Raw genomic sequence first — 22,464 nt, 5'->3', positions numbered from 1 at the left:
CAGTAAAAGTGATGGTCACAGTCAAAAGCCATTTCACTCTGTCACACTTTTTATCCACACATCTCAAGACAGACTGGGGTTCAATCCCGGCCCCACCTGTGTGGAGTTTGCATGTTCTCCCAGTGCCTGCGTGGTTTTTCTCCAGGCACTCCGGTTTCCTCGCACATCCCTAAAACATGCATGGTAGGTTGATTGGGGACTCTAAATTGCCCTTAGGTTTGAATGTGTGCGCGAATGGTTGTTTGTTTATATGTGCCCTGCGATTGGCTGGCGACCAGTTCAGCGTGTACCCAGCCTCTCGCCCGAAGATAGCTGGGATAGGCTCGAGTACGCCCGCGACCATTGTGAGGATAAAGCGTTACAGAAAATAGATGGCTCGAAAGACAGATTTAAAACTGCCTTAGACATTTTAAAAATTGTCAGGCGAATGTGCTTTAATTTGTAAAAATGTCAGTCATGTTAGTATTCCTGATTTAAATTAGTTTTGACTTCAAACATGAGGTTAAACGTTTGTGAAGATTCTTTACAGAGGCTCTGAAGCCTCTAAAGAAGACCAAATGACACACTTTAATGTAACAAGACCTGCATTTACAATGAGATAATTACAATGCGTTTGGACCTGTCAAAAAAAACGGTTCATCATTCTAAAAACATTTGTGATAATTAAAAATGGTAATGCTAACATCTCTAAAAAACAAAAAATATTATGTAAAATAAGAATTTGTCTTAAAGCACCAGTAAGGAACAATTGTGTATCTTGTTTGTCTTTTGTGAATTAAATCATTTTTAACCACCTAATGTACTGAAACTATTTGTATTACAAATTGACTATTGATTATACTTTATAATACAAATACTAATTGATTCCGTATCGTTAATAAGTTTTTCATTCACTACCAGCCTTCCCAGTTAACATGGATATTTTACTTCTAAAGCAAGTCAATGGCAGTGAATGAGTTAACATCATGTCTTATCATGTTTTTTTGTTGTTGTTTGTTTTTGTTTTTTTCAGTTTCCAGCAACGTTTGTACAAAGACTGCACACTTCACTGAGTATTACATTTAGCGTAGATGCTAATGCTAACCAGGCGAACCCACCAATATCTTGAATCAGTAATATCAGTAGTCCAGGTTTGCTGTGGAAAAGATTCTGTTGCCCTCACTCAAAGCCAACAAAATACTTTTAGAATCATTCTGCAAAGTTTGTACACAATTCCGAGCACTCACTGAGTGACTAATAGTAATGTTAGCATTTTTGATAAGCTCACTATGAGAGATCACAAAATTAGGTGATGTGGGTTCGCCATAAAAATAAAATACACTCTACAGCTCATTCCAAGTCAAGTCAGTGAAACGTCAAAATAATTTTAAAGTTACTATTCCAATGCAAAGTTTGTACATGCTATTGTTTTCAGTCTCAACACGCGTGCTTCTCAGCAGGAACTGCCGCTACGCAGTCCCAACAGATTTTTTTGTAGGACTGGCTGAACTAATTTTCTTAAAGAAGAGTTTGTGTGACTTAATGAAGCAGAACTAATGGAGGTCCCACAATCATGTGCGCCATGCTGGAAGCGCCACGGCAGGACAGAGCGGCCATTGATTCTTGCTTCAAACCACTTGAGTTCCTAATCAGCTTCTTTGGTTGTGCGTTTGAGGCCTGACAAACGCATTGTTGGCCTGTGTCACCGGAGGTCAGTAGTTATTAGTGGCAACTGAAAACAGTTTCTTTAAATACTTATGTCCAAGTGAAAAACATGCATATGGGGACTTCGAGGGGGGATTATTGGCATTACAGCCAGTCAGGAGAGAATGTGACATGGTTTTCTAATCAGGGATGCTCCCCCCACCCCAAGCCCACATCCCACACATACACTCATGCACACAGTCTTAACAGAGTTCTTCCGTCCTTAATCCAATGCCCCGTTCTAGCACAGACAGTCGTCAAAAGTGTTCAGTGGTTAGTGCTCATAGTCAAAAATCCTTGGAATTTGTGTTAATGTGAAATTTTGTTTCATCCAAACATTGGAATGATGTTGCGTTGGGTTTTTACTTTCATTATAATCTTTTTTGAAGGAGTGATGTTGATCTGTTCTAGTAAAATGCACCCCATTTCCTTTCCACTTTAAGACATTCAGGACTCAAAACGAATCCAGCACTTTTTTTTTAATGCACAAAAGCTTGTTTCTCATTGATAAAATTCACACACCCCTCTTTAATCATTCAGAACTTTCCAATTTAGTAACTTCACTCGTATGCTAATAATTTTGCCTGCGTCTCATCTAATCCATTTCCTGGTGGACTCTCTGCTCTAATGAGGTCAATATACAACCACCTGTCACAACATTAGGCACAACTGCACAATCTAATGCGATATAAGCTTTATCAAAAAATACAAATAAATAAATCCCAATATCGATAAAGCTCACATATAGGATTTTATATTGTGTTTCTTAAATACTCATATGAGTAAAAATGAATGATTAATTAATTGTCATGAAGATATTGTTGTTATTAACTATAGATGGCAGAAAATGAAGTGTAAGAGAAAACTTTTTGCAACTGTTAAATGCCTGACAACAGAGAGACAGAGCAGTGGAAAGAGAGTCGAGTGAGGCCCAATTCAACCGCTTCACGTTGAACGTGCACCCCACATAAAACCAAATCGAGTAGCTACAGCTTAACGCTTCATTCATGTCAACATGAATCAGCAAACAGTGCCGAAGTCGTGCAGACATATTGACGCTAATTTCCCCTGGGTAAACTCGCTCTATTCATTTTGTAGCAGTTGTTTAGATCGATGGTCGGAAAAGGGGGATCGCTCTTCGAATGTTTTGAACTCCTGTACTCAGCAGAACAGCCTAACATAGTGGAGGTCTGTGTGGATCTTGGCCGGCGCTAGCATCGTTCTCCTTCAAACTGCAAATTCGTTAAGACGAGACCAAGTTGTGCACTCCATTTGCCTCAATAGAATCAAGACACGTCAATTATAGTCAATAGTCAGAATTCACAATTAACCAACTAATCGCTTAGTTGCAGTGACGTGGTAGGAATAATTCATCAATTAGTCTGAGTATATCCTAAGGTAGGGAGTCTGTTTACCAAGACTTGACATAACGTCCTTCACATAACATCCTAACAGTCACATTGGTACAAGAAAACCTGAAAATACACACCATCTTTCCCTTTGAAAGTTTTATAAACCAGCGTAATGATCATTTTGAAATGAATCATTAAGAGGTAATTCAGCAATTATTGCAGCATATTTTATTTCATAGAACATGATAATTAAAAAAAAAAAAAAATGAGTTTCCCGAAAGCAAATCATTAGAGGGAAAGACGGCCTCAATTTGAATCTCTTTGTGAGTCAAGACCAATACCACAAAACATTTCTCTCCACATATGAAAAAAGAATATGAACAAGGATGTATGTTGGTAGGTAAACTATAGAGCCAATAATGTTAAGCCCTTGCCAATTAGCGCTCAGCTAGGTTGCTAGGTCGCCATGGTCAATTGAGGAACACAGTCAATAGGACTTGAAAAGGTTCCTCTGTGATCAGACCTTCTGACATATTAAGTAGAATAAAGGGAAGGAAGGGAGTTGGGAGGCGGCTCTGGGGGGCTGCAGAAACGACATGCACATTATGTAGTGCAACCTGCAATTACCTGACAAGAATAGACTGAAAAATCTTTTGCATGCGTGGAAAAAAAAAGACTATCCTCGTCTTATCAGACTCTATAATAAGCTTAATGTGGCATTTAAGGCATGTAGGTATGGAGTCCATCTGTCCTTTATGGAAATATCTGCTTTGTGTAATAGAGGCTATTTTATCAAATGTATCATTCGGTTGTGAATGTGTGTGTGAGGAATGAATTTACATGAAGGCATATGCATGTGGTTGTTGTGTGTGTGAGAGTGAGTGAGTGAGTGTGTTAGTGTGGAAGTGACACCGTCACCCCCAAACTTTCCAGACTGAAATGATGATTCCAACAGCAATTACAGTACCCGGTCAGACTCATATTTCCTTACAAAGAGAGGTCCACCCCACAATAATGTGAAAGAAGCAACAGACACAATAGGCAGTGATTACCAAGCATAGCCTATTAGAGCGCCATAACTATGGCTATTGAAAAGAGAAAAGAATGGCTTCACCTCCACTTTCATTTCATGTGGTCCACCATCAAAAGCTTTGTTGACAGCGCGTTCATGCCCTCAATTTTGGAGAGAAAAAAAATCTATCCGAAACATCTTGCAGCATCAAAGTGCGTCCAGGAATGTGTTTCTCGTTGTTTCCTTCTCTTATCCAACTCCCTTCAGACAGACTTTTTGCGTCCAATTTCAAATGTCAGGTGCATATTGGCTCTGATTGCCCTTGGAGTGTGGGGATGATAGCGCATATACATACAGCTGCCAGGTATGTGAAGGGCTTGGAAAATGGAGGCTCTCCAAGGTCTCCATTGAGACACACTGATAGCCATCATCATCATCGCAGGGTGTCATCACCGAAAGGGCTCCACAACTCACTTTCAACTCACGTTTAAATGACCACAGGAAATGAAACGTTAGATACTATTATCAGTCGCTGCTTTTGGAGGACACACCAACAGGAGTGATGGAGCTTAAACACTTTGGAGTTGCTTTGCGCAAATCATTTATCTTTTAAAGAGATCGATCGCAATGATACTTGTGTCTATGTGAATGTGCGAGCATGTTCGTGAGTTGAATCGATCAAAACATGCGTCTGGCGAAGTTCTACTGTTATCAATATAATAAAATATAATACAGTATGAATTGTGATCGTAAAAAGTGCATGGAATACAGCAATTCTGTGTTATTTATTGTAATATGAAGATTCAGATGTAATGGCGTATTTGCTGGATTATTGCAGAATAGAAGTGCAGCATGAAACCTGAAAAAGACGAAATACATTGCATTATTAATAACTGATATACATATACATCAGTTACGTATATGCAACCTAATTTATGCTCAAATTCAGTAGCTTACATACATGAATTTATATAGAATGTATTTTTTACATTTATACATGCACGATCAAATCCATTATTTAGCAATCCTTACAGTTATATTTGTGTTTGCTATATATTCAATGTATTATTTCAAATAATCAAGGATTTATGAATTATGTTATATCAAATATAATGCAATAATGATCGTGCATGCAAGGTCGCATTCACCATCAAACTGTCCAATTAGATTGGGACAAAAGGAAGGCCTGTTTCCAAAAGATTCGTTGGTTAAAAGAGTTGTATAAAAGTAAGGGAAATAAATTAATAGACGTATACATTAGACAGGAGTTTTTTGCTGCTTAATGATTGTTAATGTCTTTTGAAGGGGGAATGTTCCGGTCTTGGATTTTTGCAGACATTCAGTATAAAAGACAGCCCTCCAAAATGTCACCTGAACAATACTGGCTCCCTCATCGACCTTGCTTTTCTTCTCAATTTGAGCGCAGTCACAACGTAATGAAAATGCACTTCAAAACAGATTGCTTATTAAAAAAAAAAAAAAAAAAAAAAAACATTTCCTCACAAATAGCTCTCACACTTCAAGTTATTTATTCTCATTGTTCACTTGTGTTTGTAACATATACAGCAACTCCATTTGATCGTTTTAACTTACAAAAGAATAAAGAAAACGTAAAAGTGGACGCAAATAAAGATATTATACAATTAAACGTATTCTCGTGTTAGCCAAAATGTACAAGTCCCTATTTCCTTAAAGAATTCTAATTGAATACATTAGGTTACAATATCCATATGACAAAATTCCAGGTTGCTGACTTCATTCAGATCCTTATCGATTTTGTTTGTTTGTTTGTTTGGTTTTTTTTTTTTTTTTTTTTTTTTTTTTATTTATTTATTTATTTTTTTTGCTTTTTGAACATAGACTAGCATTAAAACATCGTGAGGGATGTCCAAAAAAAGATTACAAAAGGGCTCCAAAGCGTCTTAATTGGCTTTCAAGGGTCGGCCATGTGTGTGTAATGTTCAAAAATAGACTCCCTTCTTTAGAGATGTCAAGAAAATGTGCCCTGATCAGCTGGTTCTCTGGTCTGTGCGGGCCCGGGGCCCTCTCTGTCGCTGTCGCTGTCGCTGTCGCTGTTGCTGTTGCTGTTGTTGTTGTTGTTGTTGTTGTTTTTAAATATACTATCGGACCACAAAGTGTATTTGCTGTCTTTTACGCGCGTGTGGAACGGGCAAGTCGATAGAAAAAGTGGCCCTACCACGTTCTGCCGTAGAGGAGGTTCGAGGTGACCATATTACTGGTGTAATCTACGGCAGAAGTGTCTATTTGGGCCATGCTGAGCTGGCTGTGCAGCGAGGGGGGGCTGGGCGACATCTCCTCCAGGTCCAAATCGTTGACCTGCTGCTGGTTCTGGTGCTGGCCCAGCACCACTCCGGCCCCGTTCTGCTGCACGGCTTGTTGGTTCGGCGTCGGCGTGTTGGAGGCGTTCTGGCACGGTTTGCCGTCCTTGACCAGAACCGGTACGGCTACGCGCCGCGGGGACTGGGCCTGCTGTTGGCACACGGTCCCGTCCTGTTGTTGCTGTTGTTGTTGCTGTTGTTGCATCTGCTGCGCCGCCTTGTCCTTGGCCTGGCGCTTCATCTTGTACCGGTGGTTCTGGAACCAGATCTTGACCTGGGTCGGCGTCAAGGTGGATCATGCTGGCCAGGTGCTCCCTCTCCGGCGCCGACAGGTACTTCTGCTGCTTGAACCTCCTCTCCAGCTCGTAGACCTGAGCTTGCGAGAAGAGGACCCGCCGCTTCCTCCTGGGCGCAGCGTGCAGGGCCGGCATGGACTTGGAGGCGTCCCCCATCCCCGCGAGGGCACCCATGCCCGCCATGTTCATACCTGCGGAAGGTCCCGTGAATCTACAAACTTCAACATGGACATACACAGATGTGCTTTCGGTCGTCGCAAGAGCGCACCGCCGTTCGTGCTGAAATTGCGCATCAAAATGGATTTTCTACCATTTATCATTCCAACACATTGCTTCCTATTTCTAATTCAGTGACATAAATGATAGGTATGAATGTGTTATATATTATTACGGTGTATTATTTATCGCTCTGAGCAATAACTACAATCAAGTTTGAATGGAGAATTTATATCACATCGGGCTCCTCCTTAATTATTTCACTTGTACTCATAATAAAGATAAATGTCATTATTTTTCATTTTCCAAAATTTCAAGTTATAATATTGTACATTAAGAAACACAAAATACACCTGCGCTATTCTTTTATTTATATAATGCGTATGTCATTCAAGCCACATTCAATATTATAAAGTCATAATGGGCCGTAAATGCTAATTGTGAATACTTGAATTACTATATGAAAAATAACTGTGCTAGAGGACAACGTAGACGAATTCGATCATTGCAAGTAGTATAGATTTGAAAAATTAAGGTTCAATGATTGATTTACAATTCTGAAACAAATCATACATGCGTATAAATAATAATAATAATAATAATAATAATAATAATATCGATTCAGACTTGCAATAGGGACCCTTAATGTCATTCCTAAATATTAGTGTGATTGATGCGTCCTAGGAATCCAATCCAATCAAATATTGTAGCTCCGCTTGTGCTTATCTAATTGTACTAAAGTAACCGTGCGTTCGTATTTGTACAAGGATAGCTAGCAGAAGGGGGTGGAATAAAAAAAAAAAAAAAAAAAAAAAAAAGATGTGTTGAGCAAGTCTTCTATCTTTCTGCAGCAGCACACTTACTGGTGGAGTATCTCGGATCAGGGTTGGTGCTGTACCAGCCTGTTGCTGCAGCACTATTCCTCATGGTCTCCTGGTAGGACGGCAGCTCTCCCATGTTGCCAATGTTCCCATTGCAGTATCCCCCCATGGCGCTGTGGGAGAATTGGGACACCGAGTGCGGCATGTGGTAGGCGGCCGCCACGCCGCCGTTGTGGCTCATGGAGTGCTGCTGCATGCCGGTCTGAGACACCTGAGGCTGCCGGTAGGCTCCCAGCGGAGAGGTTAGGTTCCCTGCGCCGTCCATGGCACTGAACTTCTTGTAGGTCTCCTCGATTGGACTCAAAATATCTGTGACTGAAAACGGCGTTGTGTGCTTTGGGCTCAACGACATGATTCAGAAAGCAGGTAGAGTTTTGCTGTTGGAGCAGATCACGCGTGTTGTTGTATCGGCTCTCTCCTTGTTAGGTGTCTACGTAAGAGAGGGCTTGGAGTGCGCCTGAGATCCTATTGATCGCCTTGGAGAAGGAGGCGAGCCCGGGGCGCTCTTAGCCCGGGTTTATTGGAGCCAGGAGCCAGGTTTATGACAAACACCGGGGGGGGGCGGAGCCACGCGCCTTAAGCAGCAAACAATAGTCATTGACGGTCTACTCAAATAATTCAGCAAAACAAACTTTCCTTTACACCGCCGATCACATAAAAAAAAAAAACAACAACAACATGAAAAAACACTATGTATGTTGTATTTGGTCATAAATGGAGACTGACCCACATTCATCATCATCTTTTTTTTTGTTTTTTTTTTTTTTTTTTGAACAACTTTGAGAGCACTTTGAAGAGATACTGGACCAACGAGCATCATCAAAGTGACGCATGAAGTAGAATTAAAGCCTCATTTAAGATTGTCAAACTGCATTTTCTGCGTCCAAATAAGACGGAAGCCAATTTGGATCGATACACTGCACCACAACATGAGGTACACTTGCGCAAAAGCTCCACTAGAAATGTTGCATTTGTTCAGCTCGGTATATATATCATCACCATAACTTTATTTCATTATTTTTGGAGCTTATGAATGTTATTTTTTCAACTGCATGAATAGTGCACTCAGAATACAACTTTATTGTCACACCAGAAACAATGACATGAAGTAAGTAAAGTCTGTTTTTATTAATAAAGCACTTTTCAGAGATCACTCACAAACGGGTTGAAAAACAGAATCACTAAATTATACAGGAAAATAATACAAGAAAAATATCAACACAATCGATGGACAGTTAAGTGGCACCTAAACAATATATTGCAGTGATTCAACTGCAGTTTTTTTTTTTTTTTTTTTGCTCGAGTCGAATATAGCAAAATAAGATCACCAAAATATTTGCGGCACCTCACAGGCATTGCAAATCATAAGCATATAATGGATTTGAACTTGTATTGTTGTGGCCCGTGACTGTGTACAGTGAAAGTGTGCAAATCATCATTTCCAAGAGACTTGGACGTGTAGCCAAATAAGATAACCAAAATATTAGGAGCACCCCTAATTTTACACACAATATTATTCATGTAATACTTCGCTGACGGTGTTCATCAGAAATGCGCATTACTATCTTAGTGAAGGCCTTATTACAAACGCAACTCTTGCGTTCGATCTAATTATGAACAAAACAAAACCTTGCAAAGTTGCATTTTCACGATTTTACGAAACTCCGATGGGATGTTCCGACTGAACGCAACGCGGGGACCTTTTAATCCTTCAAGCCTCAAACCTGGTCAGCATGCATCGATGACACTTTGCTGCAGTCTTGACTTGACATTGTAATCTCTCAGCAAACTGACTGGCGCCAGGGGAGGAAGCAGAGCAAGGGGGGAAGGGGGTTGGGGTTGGGGTTGGGGGTGGGTGGGTGGGAGGGGGTGCGGAGGTTCAAAACTCACCAGCTATGCTGTAAAGGTGCTCAATGCATCTTACGCGTGTCTTGTCAGCGTTACTTTCAAATTACATTCTAGGGTCATTTGCTAGAACGTTCAGTGCGGGCGACAGTAGGAGCAGGTGCAGCGGGCAGGTTTGCGACAGACCTTCGGGCCTCTTTCTTCATTTGAGTCGGTCTGCAACGAGGCATTAATGCGATTTAGCGTGCCCGGGCAGCTAAAGGAGCTACCCGGCCTAATTGAGTAAATGAAGACGTGTCATGGTCGGCCATCAATTAAGGAGACAAGTGAAGAAACACTAAACAATCTCCGGTTAGCCTGATTGGAGCACATCGTGCATGCAGGCAAATTTCCGACTCGGATATATCACCGAGTGTTTGGATTTGCACGCACGCACTTCGTTATTCCAAAAACAGCTGGAGTTGTCAGAAACACAATGTAGAGGAACAAAGCATATTTTCTGTAAGAAAACAAAACAGTGGGTCAGAAAAGCATTAAACCCTGGAAAATGTCCAATTCTTCGTCAAAAATAAAGACGGCTCAGAACTCGAACATTATGCAAATGATGCAAACCTCTCAACCTCGTGGATTAACGAGTCAGAGAGCAGGACCCGGGTGCGCAGGCCCTCCACATTAGGATCTCGTGAAAATCCGGAGCTGCTTGGCAACGTGCAACGCGCTTCAGAGCAATTGTTCCCCTGAATCTGGATAGCAACGTAAGTCAGCATTATTTTGGGTCTCGGGAGGCTGCCGGCTGCAGGAGGATCAACGGAAGCACCGCAAGGCCCATTGAAGGTTGGTTGAGCGCTCGAACACATCTGACATGTCGACAACATCAGAAGGAAGGAAATGCACTAATACGTGCAAAAAGATGGCGGTGCAATTGTTGTGTGTGTGTGTGTGTGGGGGGGGGGGGGGGGGGGGGGGAAGTATAGCACCATATGTAAAGTGTTTATTTTGAATAACACAATCTGCTTCCAGAAGAAATTTCGAAAAATATCGTGCCAATTACGCACGATGCGACCCGCTATTTCATAAAACGCCTTTGAAAATCTTATCTTTGAACTATTTGCAGTCAATTTCACGTGTGAGCTAAGCCTTCCTGATTAAAAAAAAAATATATATATTTATATAGATATACATATATATATATATATATATATATATAGATTTTGCTTTTTTTATTTTTATTTTTTAATAAAGCAAACCTGCTCACGGGCCAATTTGTGACAGTGGCGATGGTGTCCAGCTAATTTTGCCATAATGCAAATAACATTCATCCTAAATGATACTTTTCTTCAATACAATAGACTCGAGCCAATAACAGTGCGTCATGTACGCACGTTTAGGTTACTTTCCTGTCATCATCACCGTTGAAGCGACTCCGCCGGGCCGTTGTGGTGCAACTCTTAACAATAGATGAATATAATTCCCATCAGATTCTGGACGTCGATCCCCGAGTCCATCTCGACGTATACCAGCCGTCCGTCACTTGGATGCTGCTTCGATACGGTGAGAGACGACTGAAGAGGCGAGGTCCCGACCTGCCACCTCAGCCACAAACCAGCAATGCAAGAAGGGCCACAAAACAGGACGCTTGCTTTGATTTTTTTAATTTTCAATTTTATTTTTATTTGACTTTTTTACTCCTTTTTTTTTTTTTTGTCTCATAGACCTCGAATCTTGACTACTTCTTTCCCCCACGTCCAAAATGCGAGCGGGATTCTATTCTGCATCAAATCTGATAAAATATCAAATTATATCCCCGTTCTTTATATTAAGAGGTGAGAATAAAATCTTGAAATATTGCCAGGTTGAATAATAACTTTAAATTCCAGTGCACAGCAACTTTAAAAAAAAAACAAAAGAAAGAAACAAATCTTTCATATTTTATCGAATACTTTATGATCATGCGATTGTCATGTGAGTAAATTACGCATGGCGCGTAAACATGCTTTTCAACATTTCACATATATGACATAATATATAGCCTTTGAGCGATATATCATGTCATATATATATACCAAGTGAACCAAACGAGGTCTAATATGTTTGATAAGAAATATGCGCATTTTTAAAATGCAAACCTTTGAAGGCCGTCAAAATGCGTTTGCACAAAATGAAACGGCTGTTTTGGGCTCCAATTCTCTTGGTTTCAGGCGATGCATGTTCATTAGCAAAGATGATATCATTTGAGAGATAGAAGTCTACGTGTTATTACGAAGCAACAAAAACAAAAGAATGACACACTCTCCTCAAACCAAGATTTCAAATACACATTCCCAAGAAATTGGATTTTGCGAGGACATTTCACATGTGCACCGAGCCTCATTTAGCTCAAATGCTTTCTCTCCTCTCAAACTGCCGAGCAATGTGGGAGTAAAAGGCGGGCAGGTGCATATCATTCATGCTGGCCTACTTGAAACAGTTCTGTCCCTCTGCTAAGTAGGTTAAAGGTCCTCCCAAGTGGAGAAAGTGTATGACAGGCCTCTTGAAGACCTTATTCTTCTACAGGAGTTTTCATTCATTCACAATTAATGTGGCTTGATGGAAGAAATGATGCTAATAGGGTCCCCCAAAAACAGAATATGTCGACGCTGATCATGCATCTTGGGAAAATTGTAGGTGTACGCAAAACGGTGAAATAGGATTAGCGAGGTCTTTGTTAGTGCCTGCCACTTCATTTACTTGATTAAGTTTAGATCAAATTTAGTCAGGTCCTGGTGCAATTTCAGAATAGATTGCATTTATTTGATCATATTTAAAGCTTAAACAAATATTAAAGAGTGAAATGCTAAAAAAAAAAAAAAAAAAAAAAAAAGGATGTGCTCAGATATAGACACTTCTTCAGAGAAGATGTACATTATAATGCATTCAAATATGATGTGATGAGGCCTCAAAAGTTCATAAAGTCAAATATTTGGGTGGCTAAATTTGTAGGTCAGGGTTGCGTTGTATTGTTTTTCAGTACCAATATTTTAAATGGACATTCTTTTACAAATCCAATTTAAAAAAAAAAGGGAAGCACATCAGTTTAAAATTGCGAATACAAACAGGACAAAGCAAATAGTGTCGTCGGTTTTGCGCCTGTATAACTTGTGGGCCGCGTGAATGGCGCATGGCAGCCATGAGGGCAGGCAGGTAAACAAAGCTGTTTGTGAGTGTGTTGCGTGTCTCGGTCTCAGCTCAGTGAACGTATTCCTAAAATGGCAAAACGTCTCTGTGCCGCTGCACAAATGTAGCCGTGTGCTGATGGAATGAAAATTTGGGGAGTGACATCCTCCAAGTGAGATGTCTACTGTCACGTGTGAGGGGAAAAAAATTACATGAAATCACACAAGGTCGACTCCTGCCGTGGGATAATAATTTTGGAATTCTCAATTTGTCTTGTTGATGTTTGAAACTTGGATTTCTCCAGAATGAGAGCAGGATTGGTGCGCTCTTATCAAATGTACTGATTGTTTTGTAGGCTCATGTGCAGTTTCTCTCTTTCTCTCTTTGTTTTTGTCCAGAAACAGCTGAGCCTGAGACTTCACAATGTTTCCCCCAAATTGTGTGCGGTTGACGAAAACTGATCATAAAATGTGTTTGCCCCCACCAGAAATACATGCAAATAACTGCAATCTGTCTCAAGTGTTTCCTTGCGTCCATGTTGTGCCTGGATGGTAATTTGTGTTTTTATTTCAGCAGTCAAGTGATAGGCCTACATCTTTTCGTCAAAAGTTTCAGAGCACTTTGGATGTCAGATTTGAATTTAAACCTTAAATGATTTCACAATCAGACAATGTCTACAGAAGCTGCATATTCTACTTGTGTTTATCTCCACTTTTGAGTGCTTTTATGCAGGAAGCTACCCTGGCAGCCTGCCATTATAATTCACATAAACACATTACAAAATTACTTCTCTGTGAATGTATTGATCCTGACAGATAGGGGTACATAACGCCTGTAATATCATTTTGAATATAAAGTTTGACTGTAAATGGAGGAAAACAGATGAGCAAAACAATTGGGCTTCTTGCCCATGAGTAAATTCTGCAGCTGAGCAGCAGTACAAGGGTTTGTAAAACAGCATAAATCATAGAACACCAGTCATTATATGTACATTTTTTTCTGTGTTTGACATGTTTGATGTGAAAAAAAATGGATGCAAATCTTTATTGTTTTCCAATATCTCCGAAATAAACACATTTAAAGTTGTAGCTCAGCTTTAGAATTTCTTTTAGTTTTTTGTTTTTTTTTCTTGAATATCAACTATGTCCAATGACTCGAGTTCATTGTGTCATTTTCTATTGAGGATTTCCAATAATATCTATAAAAATAAGCTCTCGCCATGTTTGAATTAGGCCTGAAAAAAACATAATAATAATAATAATAATAATAATTGGAACATAAAGTCAACACTCAAACTGTCAGTTACCAAAGATAAGTCATCATTTTAAAATGTTATTTGTGTCCTTTATACTTAACAGCTTTTCACTGATTGTCATTGACAGTTGAATACAAATAAAATTCATAAAGTGTGCATCTACTCCCCAACAGTGTGGACTGAGTTCTTCTCGTCTGTTTTAAGAATATTCCATTGGATAATGTTTTGTTTGTACATACACAAAATGTTGATGCATAATCGCACTTAAGTTTGTCATCTAACATTTTTGCAATACAAAAAGACTGAGGACAAATGATCACATTGATGAAGATAATTGATTGAAAGTATTAATAAACATAAAGATTCAAAGTTTTTTTTATTTTTTTTTTAGTTTTGTCAATATCCATTGTTGAATTTATTACATAAAATAAAGATGGCTATGATGAACTAATGCAACATTTTGCATGCAATATATACATACGGTATGCTAGGTACACTTGCACTAAGGCACTCGGAGAAGAGCTGGATCAATGAACTAGATAATGCTCAGCCCGGATAGCATTACTACCTTGACAAAGGAGACTTTGTGATACGGCTCGTTTATCTGATTGCATCACATTTGGCATTTTACTTAATGTTCTGCTAAGGTGGTGTACCTACAAGTATAAACATGTTTAAAAAACATTTTTGTATACAGTTCAACATTTTACACATTGGGAACTAATAGCAAGGTTTGTTTGTTTCTCCAATATCCTCAGTTTGACAATTTTATGTTTATTAGGAGTGCGAAGCACAGCCAATAAAAAGATTCATCTGCACATAACGCTACTTCTCTAAACTGAAAGTAAATCCAGGAACTGTCTGTCATGATACTTGCACTTTCTGTCGCACTGAATCATATTCGTCTCAGTTCATGTATATGTCTGAGTCCCTTCATCAAGTTTATCTGAGATTCTCTTATTCGTTGCTTTTGCCATGCACTGTTCCGGTTGCTCTTTTCACTTTAGTAGGATGTCAGCTCAGTGTGCATGGCCATCCCTGAGTAGGCTTGATTCCATCTCTCCTGTCTGATCATTACAATACATGCTCGGCCACTTGAAATGCTTTGCTGGCCTCTTCTCTACAAGCATCATAAATAGTGTGCAAAACCCATGCGCACCTTCAGGGCTCTCTCTCTCTCTCTCTCTCTCTCTCTCTCTCTCTCTCTGTCTCTCAAAAGTTTGTATTAGCAATGGTTTTTATATTAGCTATGATCAAAATGTGATTATCTAGCAACACAACACCCCTAGTGAATGAGCTGTAAGCTGTAAAATCGAGCAGCCACTTCATTAGTTCAGTTTTAACCTCACTGAGATCCATTTCAGAAGACACATCAAATATTCGGGCTTTACAAAGATCATAAAGCACAGTTCTGCTTGACAAGCATGACAGAGGAATAAATGTAACAAAGGTAATTCATGTAGTTCCAGTTTGCTGTGGTAGAACTGTTCTACAACATGCTGTTTGCCACCCCATGGCTGGCGAGCCTCTTTGGATGCCTTTTCGGTCTTTTTCGGACCGTTTTTTGTTTTTTGTTTTTTTTTTGTCAATTGATGTTTAAATCTACCTTCAGATGAGTTCCACTGTTAAAAAAGATACTTAAAAAAATAAAAATAATATACAGGTATATTACAGTATTTTTCAATTGCTAAGACACAAAACCAATATTGTCTGTATCAAATCCTGAGTGCCCTACATCCACTTATTGAATTGGTCTCCCTTTTGGCTGTTAGACAAAACTTGCAAACATATTTTCACCCTAAAACCCATTTTGCTCTCTGATGCACTCATGTTGCATAATGGTAAGCACATGGAGCAAAAGTGAAACACAATTAAAGCACAGGTGTCTCAACATAAACACAGCAACTCAAAACTGACCACACGTGTGGAGCAGTGATGTAAAGAAACCAATATGAGGCAGTTCAGGGTGCACTGGCTGATTAAGCTTTATTTTATAGACAGAGACAATCAGAGAGACAGAGGCCAAGTAAGAGGTGCTCGAGGAGGAAGAGGAGAGAGGAGGTGCAGTATGACAAAGAACAATTACAGTATGTCCACAGAAAGTGTGCCCTGAGAAAGACGTTGCAGAAAAAGGGGTGCAGTGAGATAACAATAAACATTTTTGGTCTGGTTCTGGTTCATTTTTCATTTTTGTTTGACGCAAATGAAAATATTCACCAAGATGAACACGTCTGCAAAATGTGAGTTTTTGAGTATAGTAAATCCTATATTCACAGAAAATTGTGATTTATTTGACCTAAGACTAACAATGATGACAAAATTAAGCAATCACACTAATAAGAATCCATATGTTGTGTCCAATGTTAGCTGGTGGCAGAACGGCTCTTGGCAAGGTATGCAGGGGTTTTCTTCCTGAAGAACACAGCCATGTCAAAAGAAGCCCAGAGTGACTTAAAGAACTAATCAGAGCTCGAGGATAATTCAAAGCCTGGCTTTATCCACACACGGTGCACAGATTCAGACCCCTTAAAATGTCACTCACACATGCTATGATTGAGCAACCGCCAGTGAAAGCCCTTGGAAAGGTAAGCCATCGATTGGTCTGTGACTTGATGGTAAACAAAAGGATCGTAGCTCGGGGAACTCCAAGGACTGTATGCATACAAATCTAGTACGACAGACCGAATTGTCATTTGCTGGTCAGGCATGGATGTTTACATATAAATAAACTATAAATACATGTCAGTTAAGTCGCTGAGGTTATGCTTACAAACTTTACTATCAAAAATATAATGGTTATTGTTCTGGTCTCACCAGCGTTAGGTTACCTCATCAGCTAAATACATTGAGTTGAAGCAGGGCCTTGTTCTGGAAGCTTTACTAAACCACAGTGTGATGATGACACCCACATAAGAGCGACTGGTGCAAGGTAGCAAGTTGTGCTTTTGTCATATGATCTAGCAGGCCGGTAAATGTATTTGGCACTTGTTTGATTGTACAAATAGTTGGCTGTGCGCTGAAGTTGTTTGTTGAGAGGAACAGGTACAGCCGCATGTTCCTGTGACTCACAATCTGCTTCGGATAGACCTGCTTCCAGTATTGCAGCTTTAAAAAGGGCAGCATTCATGTCTTTTTCCTCTTGCAAATCCTCCATTGTGGCTTCAAGGCGAGCTGTTTCAGTCTTCAGCTCTATTTACTTTGACTGCTTCTGCTTTAGCTCTTGCTTGAACAACGACCATGCTGGAACTGGAGAGTAAATACCTCGTTGATCTATATGATCTCCTTGATTTAGATGATCTGGACAGGTTATCGTCATGCTGCGAAGCATCATTGTGATGGCCAGAAGACATGATGATGTTGGATGTCGAAGTAGATACCTAGCTTGAGTAGTGGAGTTGAGACGACAGTGGATGTGTGCTTGCTGATAGCGTGTTGTGCGAGGAATTCTTTGCAGAATCTCCTTTCTTTATAGTCTACTGTACTGCTGTCTTCTCACGGTTCTATTCTCACCAGCAGTAGGTTACCCAGTCAGCTGAACACTGTGGTATAGTAAAGCTTCCAGAAGAAAGTCCAGGCTTCAATTGGATTTATTAAACCCTGCGTTTACCTGAATGGGTAACTTATCACTGGTGAGACAAGAACAGTTATAGAGCTGTAGCACATCCATCATAAGCCTGAGCCGAAAACCCATTTGTGAATCTAGGATTGTTGACTATCACTTGTATTTATTTTATTATTTTTAGATGAAAAATAAAACCGCTTGGGGAAACTAGTTTGAAGGTGATCACATTTCCAATTGAAAAATGCTGAAAGCAGTTCAGATTTTATTCAATCAAAAAGTGAGTGAGAGATATTACAAACATTACAACAAGTACATGTCACATGTGGGGAGTAGCTGGACCCAAGAGCAGGCGGAGGCAGATGTAAAATGATGAACAGTTTATTGAGGAAAGGTTATGGAGGTGATCCTGGATGTGTTGGCAGGAAGCGGCGTGGACCGAACAGGCGACTGGCTTGGTGGCAGGAATGGGTGGGTCAGGAACACAGGGGAGCACTGGGAACGAGGAGACATAAGAGTTAACAAGGGAACGAGGAGTTAAGTGGCTTACTTGAGTACGGCGGGCCGTGGTACCGCTAGGAAAGGCTGCAATACTTTGGCGAGGATTTCCTGCAACAGGCAGGCTTAAATACCGGTGGTGATGAGGCTGAATGGAGACAGGTGCTGAAAACAGAGAGGAGAGGGGGGAGAGAGAGAGGACGCAAAGAGCCCTCCAGGCTACTATAATGGAACTGCAGGGCAGTATGTGACAATACATATAGAAATGTAATAGAAGAAAACAAGTTTGCGTCTAGACAGGATCAATACACCAGGGGTTGTGGCAGTCACAGTAGGGTCTATTTGTGGAAAATAAGGAAACAACTAAAAAAAAAGCTGAACCAAATCAATTGATTTCAAATGATCTAAGAAATGGAGAATTCACTGGAGATTGAGTGGAGATCAATGAGTTGCAAGGTAACCATTGAAGTCTTGTGATGTGTGAAAGAAGATGAGTGAGTTCTGTTTACCTCTAGTTCACTGAAAGCAGGATACACACATACCAACAATCGGGCCTAATTCGAGCCCAATTACCCCAAAGTCGGCAAAGGTCCAATTACTGGATGTCTCCAAAAGATTATCCTGACTGATTATCCTGTAGTGTGAGGTGTGCTAAGAGGTGTGTTAAGAGTGGCTTTTCCCTCCCTGATCTGCTCGGAGAAAAATCGCACCTTTCATCTGCTAGTATTCTCTCATCAAGACTTTTGACTGGCTGACAGGGCTAATGTGCTGCAAACGGCCATATGCTGCATATGCAGGAATGACACAGAACAAAAAACACACATGCACGTGAAACAACAGCAACTGAAAAATGCTGTAAGATAAAATTATGCAATCACAAAAAAAAACAACTGCAAAAGAATTATGCTGAAACAAAAATGCTGCAATAAAAATAAATAAATAAATAAAAAGCAAAAGAAAAATGCTGCGAGATAAAAATGGTACAATCACAAAAAAACAACTGCAAAGGAAAATGCTGCAAACACAACAAACACACAAAACCCAAAACAACTGCAAGATAGAATTGGTTCAAGTTCAGACCACACAAGTCTGCCAGGCCGGTGACGACCAGGGGGTGCCTCTCATAGATATGAACACTAGATACACCAGCCCTGTAGCACCTGGGCTAACCAACGAGCCTATGTGGCAGCCATGTTGGGGAAGTCGTCGTTCCCATAGAAGGCAATGCATGGACACACGTATTAAGTCGTATCGTGCTCACTTCTCAAACTATTTTCATGAGGGTTCCTGGTAAGTCAATGCCAAAGCGTATGCTATCAATATGCAACAGTTAATAAAAATCTAAACTATATATAACCCTCATATATAGAGTGTATGTATCCATCGAGCAGCAGCTTAAACAGGGAAACCAAGACTTCCCTGTCCCCAGCCACTTCAGCCAGGATCCTGAGGTGTTCCCAGGCCAGCCGGGAGACATAGCCTCTCCAGTGCGTGTCCTGCGTTGTCCCCGGGGTCTCCTGCCTGTGCGACTTCACTGGAACACTTCACCAGGAAGGCGTACAGTGTCATGCTAACCAGATGCCCGAGCCATTTCATCTGGCTCCTCTTTATGCGGAGGAGTAGTGGCTCAACTCTGAGCCCCTCCTGGATGATGAAGCTTCTCACCCTATCTCTAAGGGAGAACCTAAACACCCTAAGGTGTTTTACACCCTAAACACCCTACTCCCAAATAAACCATTCTAATCTACTCCCTCCGCTTCAGTCTGCTTTTAGGTCCAGTCCTATTACATACAATTACATATCGTGACAGAAGACCCCAATATACTTGAACTCCTTCACTTGGGGCAGGATCTCTTCCCTGACCTGGGGACGGCACTCCACCCTTTTATGACAAAGGACCGTGGTCTCAGATTTGGTGTTGCTGATTTTCATCCCAGCTGCTTCACACTTGACTGTATACCACTTGAAGGGGAGCTGAAGATCACAACTTGACACAGCCATCTAAACCACATCATTTGCAAAAAGCAGAGATGTAATACTGGCGTTGCCTAACCGGACTCCTTCAATGCCTCGACTGCGCCTAGAAAATTCTGTCCATGCAGGTAATTAACAAAATCCAAGACAAAGGGCAGCCTTGGTGGAGTCCAACCCTCACTGGAAATGTATTAGACTTACTGTAGGCATTGCGGACCAAACTCTGACACCAGTCATACAGGGACCGAACAGCCCGTATCAGAGGGTCTGGTGCCCCATACTCCGGGAGTATTTTCCACAGGAGTCCCCAAGGGACACGGTCGAACGCCTTCTCCAAGTCCACAAAACAAATAATTACTGGGCAAACTCCCATGCACCCTCGAGGACTCTGCTGAGGGTAAAGAGCTAGTCCATTGTTCCACGGCCAGGAAGAAAACCACACTGCTCCTCCTGAAGCTGAGATAGAACCTCCTGATGGACCCTGAGCTACAGAAACACAGAATAGACCCTACCAGGAGGCCGAGGAGCATGATCCCCTATAGTTTTAACACACCCTCTGATCGCCCTTCTTAAAAAGGGGGACCACACCCCAATCTGCCAATTTAAAGGCACTGTCCCTTATGTCCATGCGATATTGCACAGAGGTGTCAACCAGGACAGCCCCACAACATCCAGAGCCTTTAGGAACTCTAGGCAGATCTCATCCAACCCCGGGTCCCTGCCACCGAGGAGTTTCTTAACCACCTCGGTGACTTCAACCCCAGAGATAGGAGAACCTGCCTCAGAGTTCCCAGAATCTGCTTCCTCCTGGGAAGGTGTGTCAGTAGAGTTGAGGCCCATTGACCTACAAAGTCCCGAATTTAGCTCAGCACCGCCCCATCCCCACTATACACAGTGTTGATGGTGGACTGCTTCCTCCTCCTGAGATGCTAGATGATGGCCCGGAATTTCCTTGAAGCCGTCCAAAAGTCGTTTCCCATGGCCTCACCAAACTCCTCCCACCTCCAAGACTTTGCGTCAGCGACCACCAAAGTTGTGTTCCGCTTGGCCATTCAGTACCCATCAGCTGCCTCACTGGAGTTCCACAGGCCAAAAAGGCCCGATAGGACTCCTTCTTCAACTTCGGGGATTGTTGCCACGCCTTTACGGCCATAGCTCCGGTTGGCCGCCTTAACAATGGACGCGCGGAACATCGTCCACTCGGACTCAATTTAAATGTGGGTGAAGTTCTCCAGGTTCTCCATTTTCTGTATTGCTTTATCCTCACAAGGATAAAGCAGGCATGCTGGAGCCTATCTCAGCTATCTTCGGGCGAGAGGCGGGGTACACCCTGAACTGGCCGCCAGCCAATCGCAGGGCACATATAAACAAACAACCATTCGCACTCATATTCACACCTACGGGAAATTCAGAGTCTTCAATTCATCTACCATGCATGTTTTTGGGATGTTGGAGGAAGCCAGAGTATCCGGAGAAAGTCCATGCAGGGACGGGGAGAACATACAAAGTCCACACAGGCGCGGCCGGGATTGAACCCCGGTCCTCAGAACTGTGAGGCAGACGCTCGAACCAGTCGTCCACCGTGCCGTGTAATTTAATTACAATAAAGTAATTTAATTATAGTAAGTTAGCACCAATTATTTCTGTCAAGTAATATTGGATTTAGCATCCCGCTACTGGCCTACAGGCCTACTGGTTATAGCGTCAGTTTGAACATTGACTAGCTTGTCTTTATAGCAACAAAGAAACAGTGAAAACAAACGAAGAAGAGGAACGCACACGATGGCGTGCTTGTGCCCAACGGCGGCAGCGAACAAAAGTGTGTCTAAACTTTGTTAAAATTAATGACCAGTCGCCTCAATGCAGCACTTGGAATTAGATTATATAGTGCAAAGGCAGTTTTCCCGATTTGACGCGCTCCCTCCCGATCTGAGCTTCAGCCTACACCCTGCGGAGCTTCAGTGAAGTAAACTCTCAGTCAATTGGATGAGTGAAACAATAAAATACGTCTATGCCAACATCGAGACAGCTAACAAGGTAAACGAAGATGACTCAGCAGGAATCATCAGAGAGAAGGACGTGGCCGGGACGTGTTGGTCCCATGTTTTCACCTTGAAACCCTACCCTTAGTGTGTTGTGTCTTGTAGCTTAGTACGTTATGTCTTGTAAACTTAGAAACCTCCCTATTTTCAAATAAATGCAGGAGCGAAGGGAGATATTGTTTAGAGCGTGTTGAGAGGCTGTCATCTGAACAATCTCCCATACGCCCTCCTCATGAGAAAAAGAAACCAGCGTCTTCATTCCTTTTGTGTCTATTTTTTATAATGTTGGGTAAGATAAATCCAACAGAAAGGGATCAACGTTTTATAGCATTTGGGCCCATGAATTAAATAAATAAATA

General features: G+C 41.3%; 1 protein-coding gene across 1 annotated transcript; it reads right to left on the bottom strand.

The window, feature by feature from the left end:
* Positions 1–6,240: 6,240 nt before the first annotated feature.
* On the bottom strand, positions 6,241–8,131 carry nkx2.4a (NK2 homeobox 4a). The gene is given in 3 exon segments (XM_061696555.1): positions 6,241–6,675; positions 6,677–6,900; positions 7,762–8,131. Coding segments are annotated over 3 exon segments (1,029 nt in total).
* Positions 8,132–22,464: the final 14,333 nt, after the last annotated feature.

The sequence above is a fragment of the Phycodurus eques genome, chromosome 14 (genome assembly GCF_024500275.1).
Source record: "Phycodurus eques isolate BA_2022a chromosome 14, UOR_Pequ_1.1, whole genome shotgun sequence".
In the NCBI taxonomy this organism is placed as follows: Eukaryota; Metazoa; Chordata; class Actinopteri; order Syngnathiformes; family Syngnathidae; genus Phycodurus; species Phycodurus eques.
Note: the sequence above shows the minus strand (reverse complement) of the source record. Positions and strands in the feature narration are given on the sequence as shown.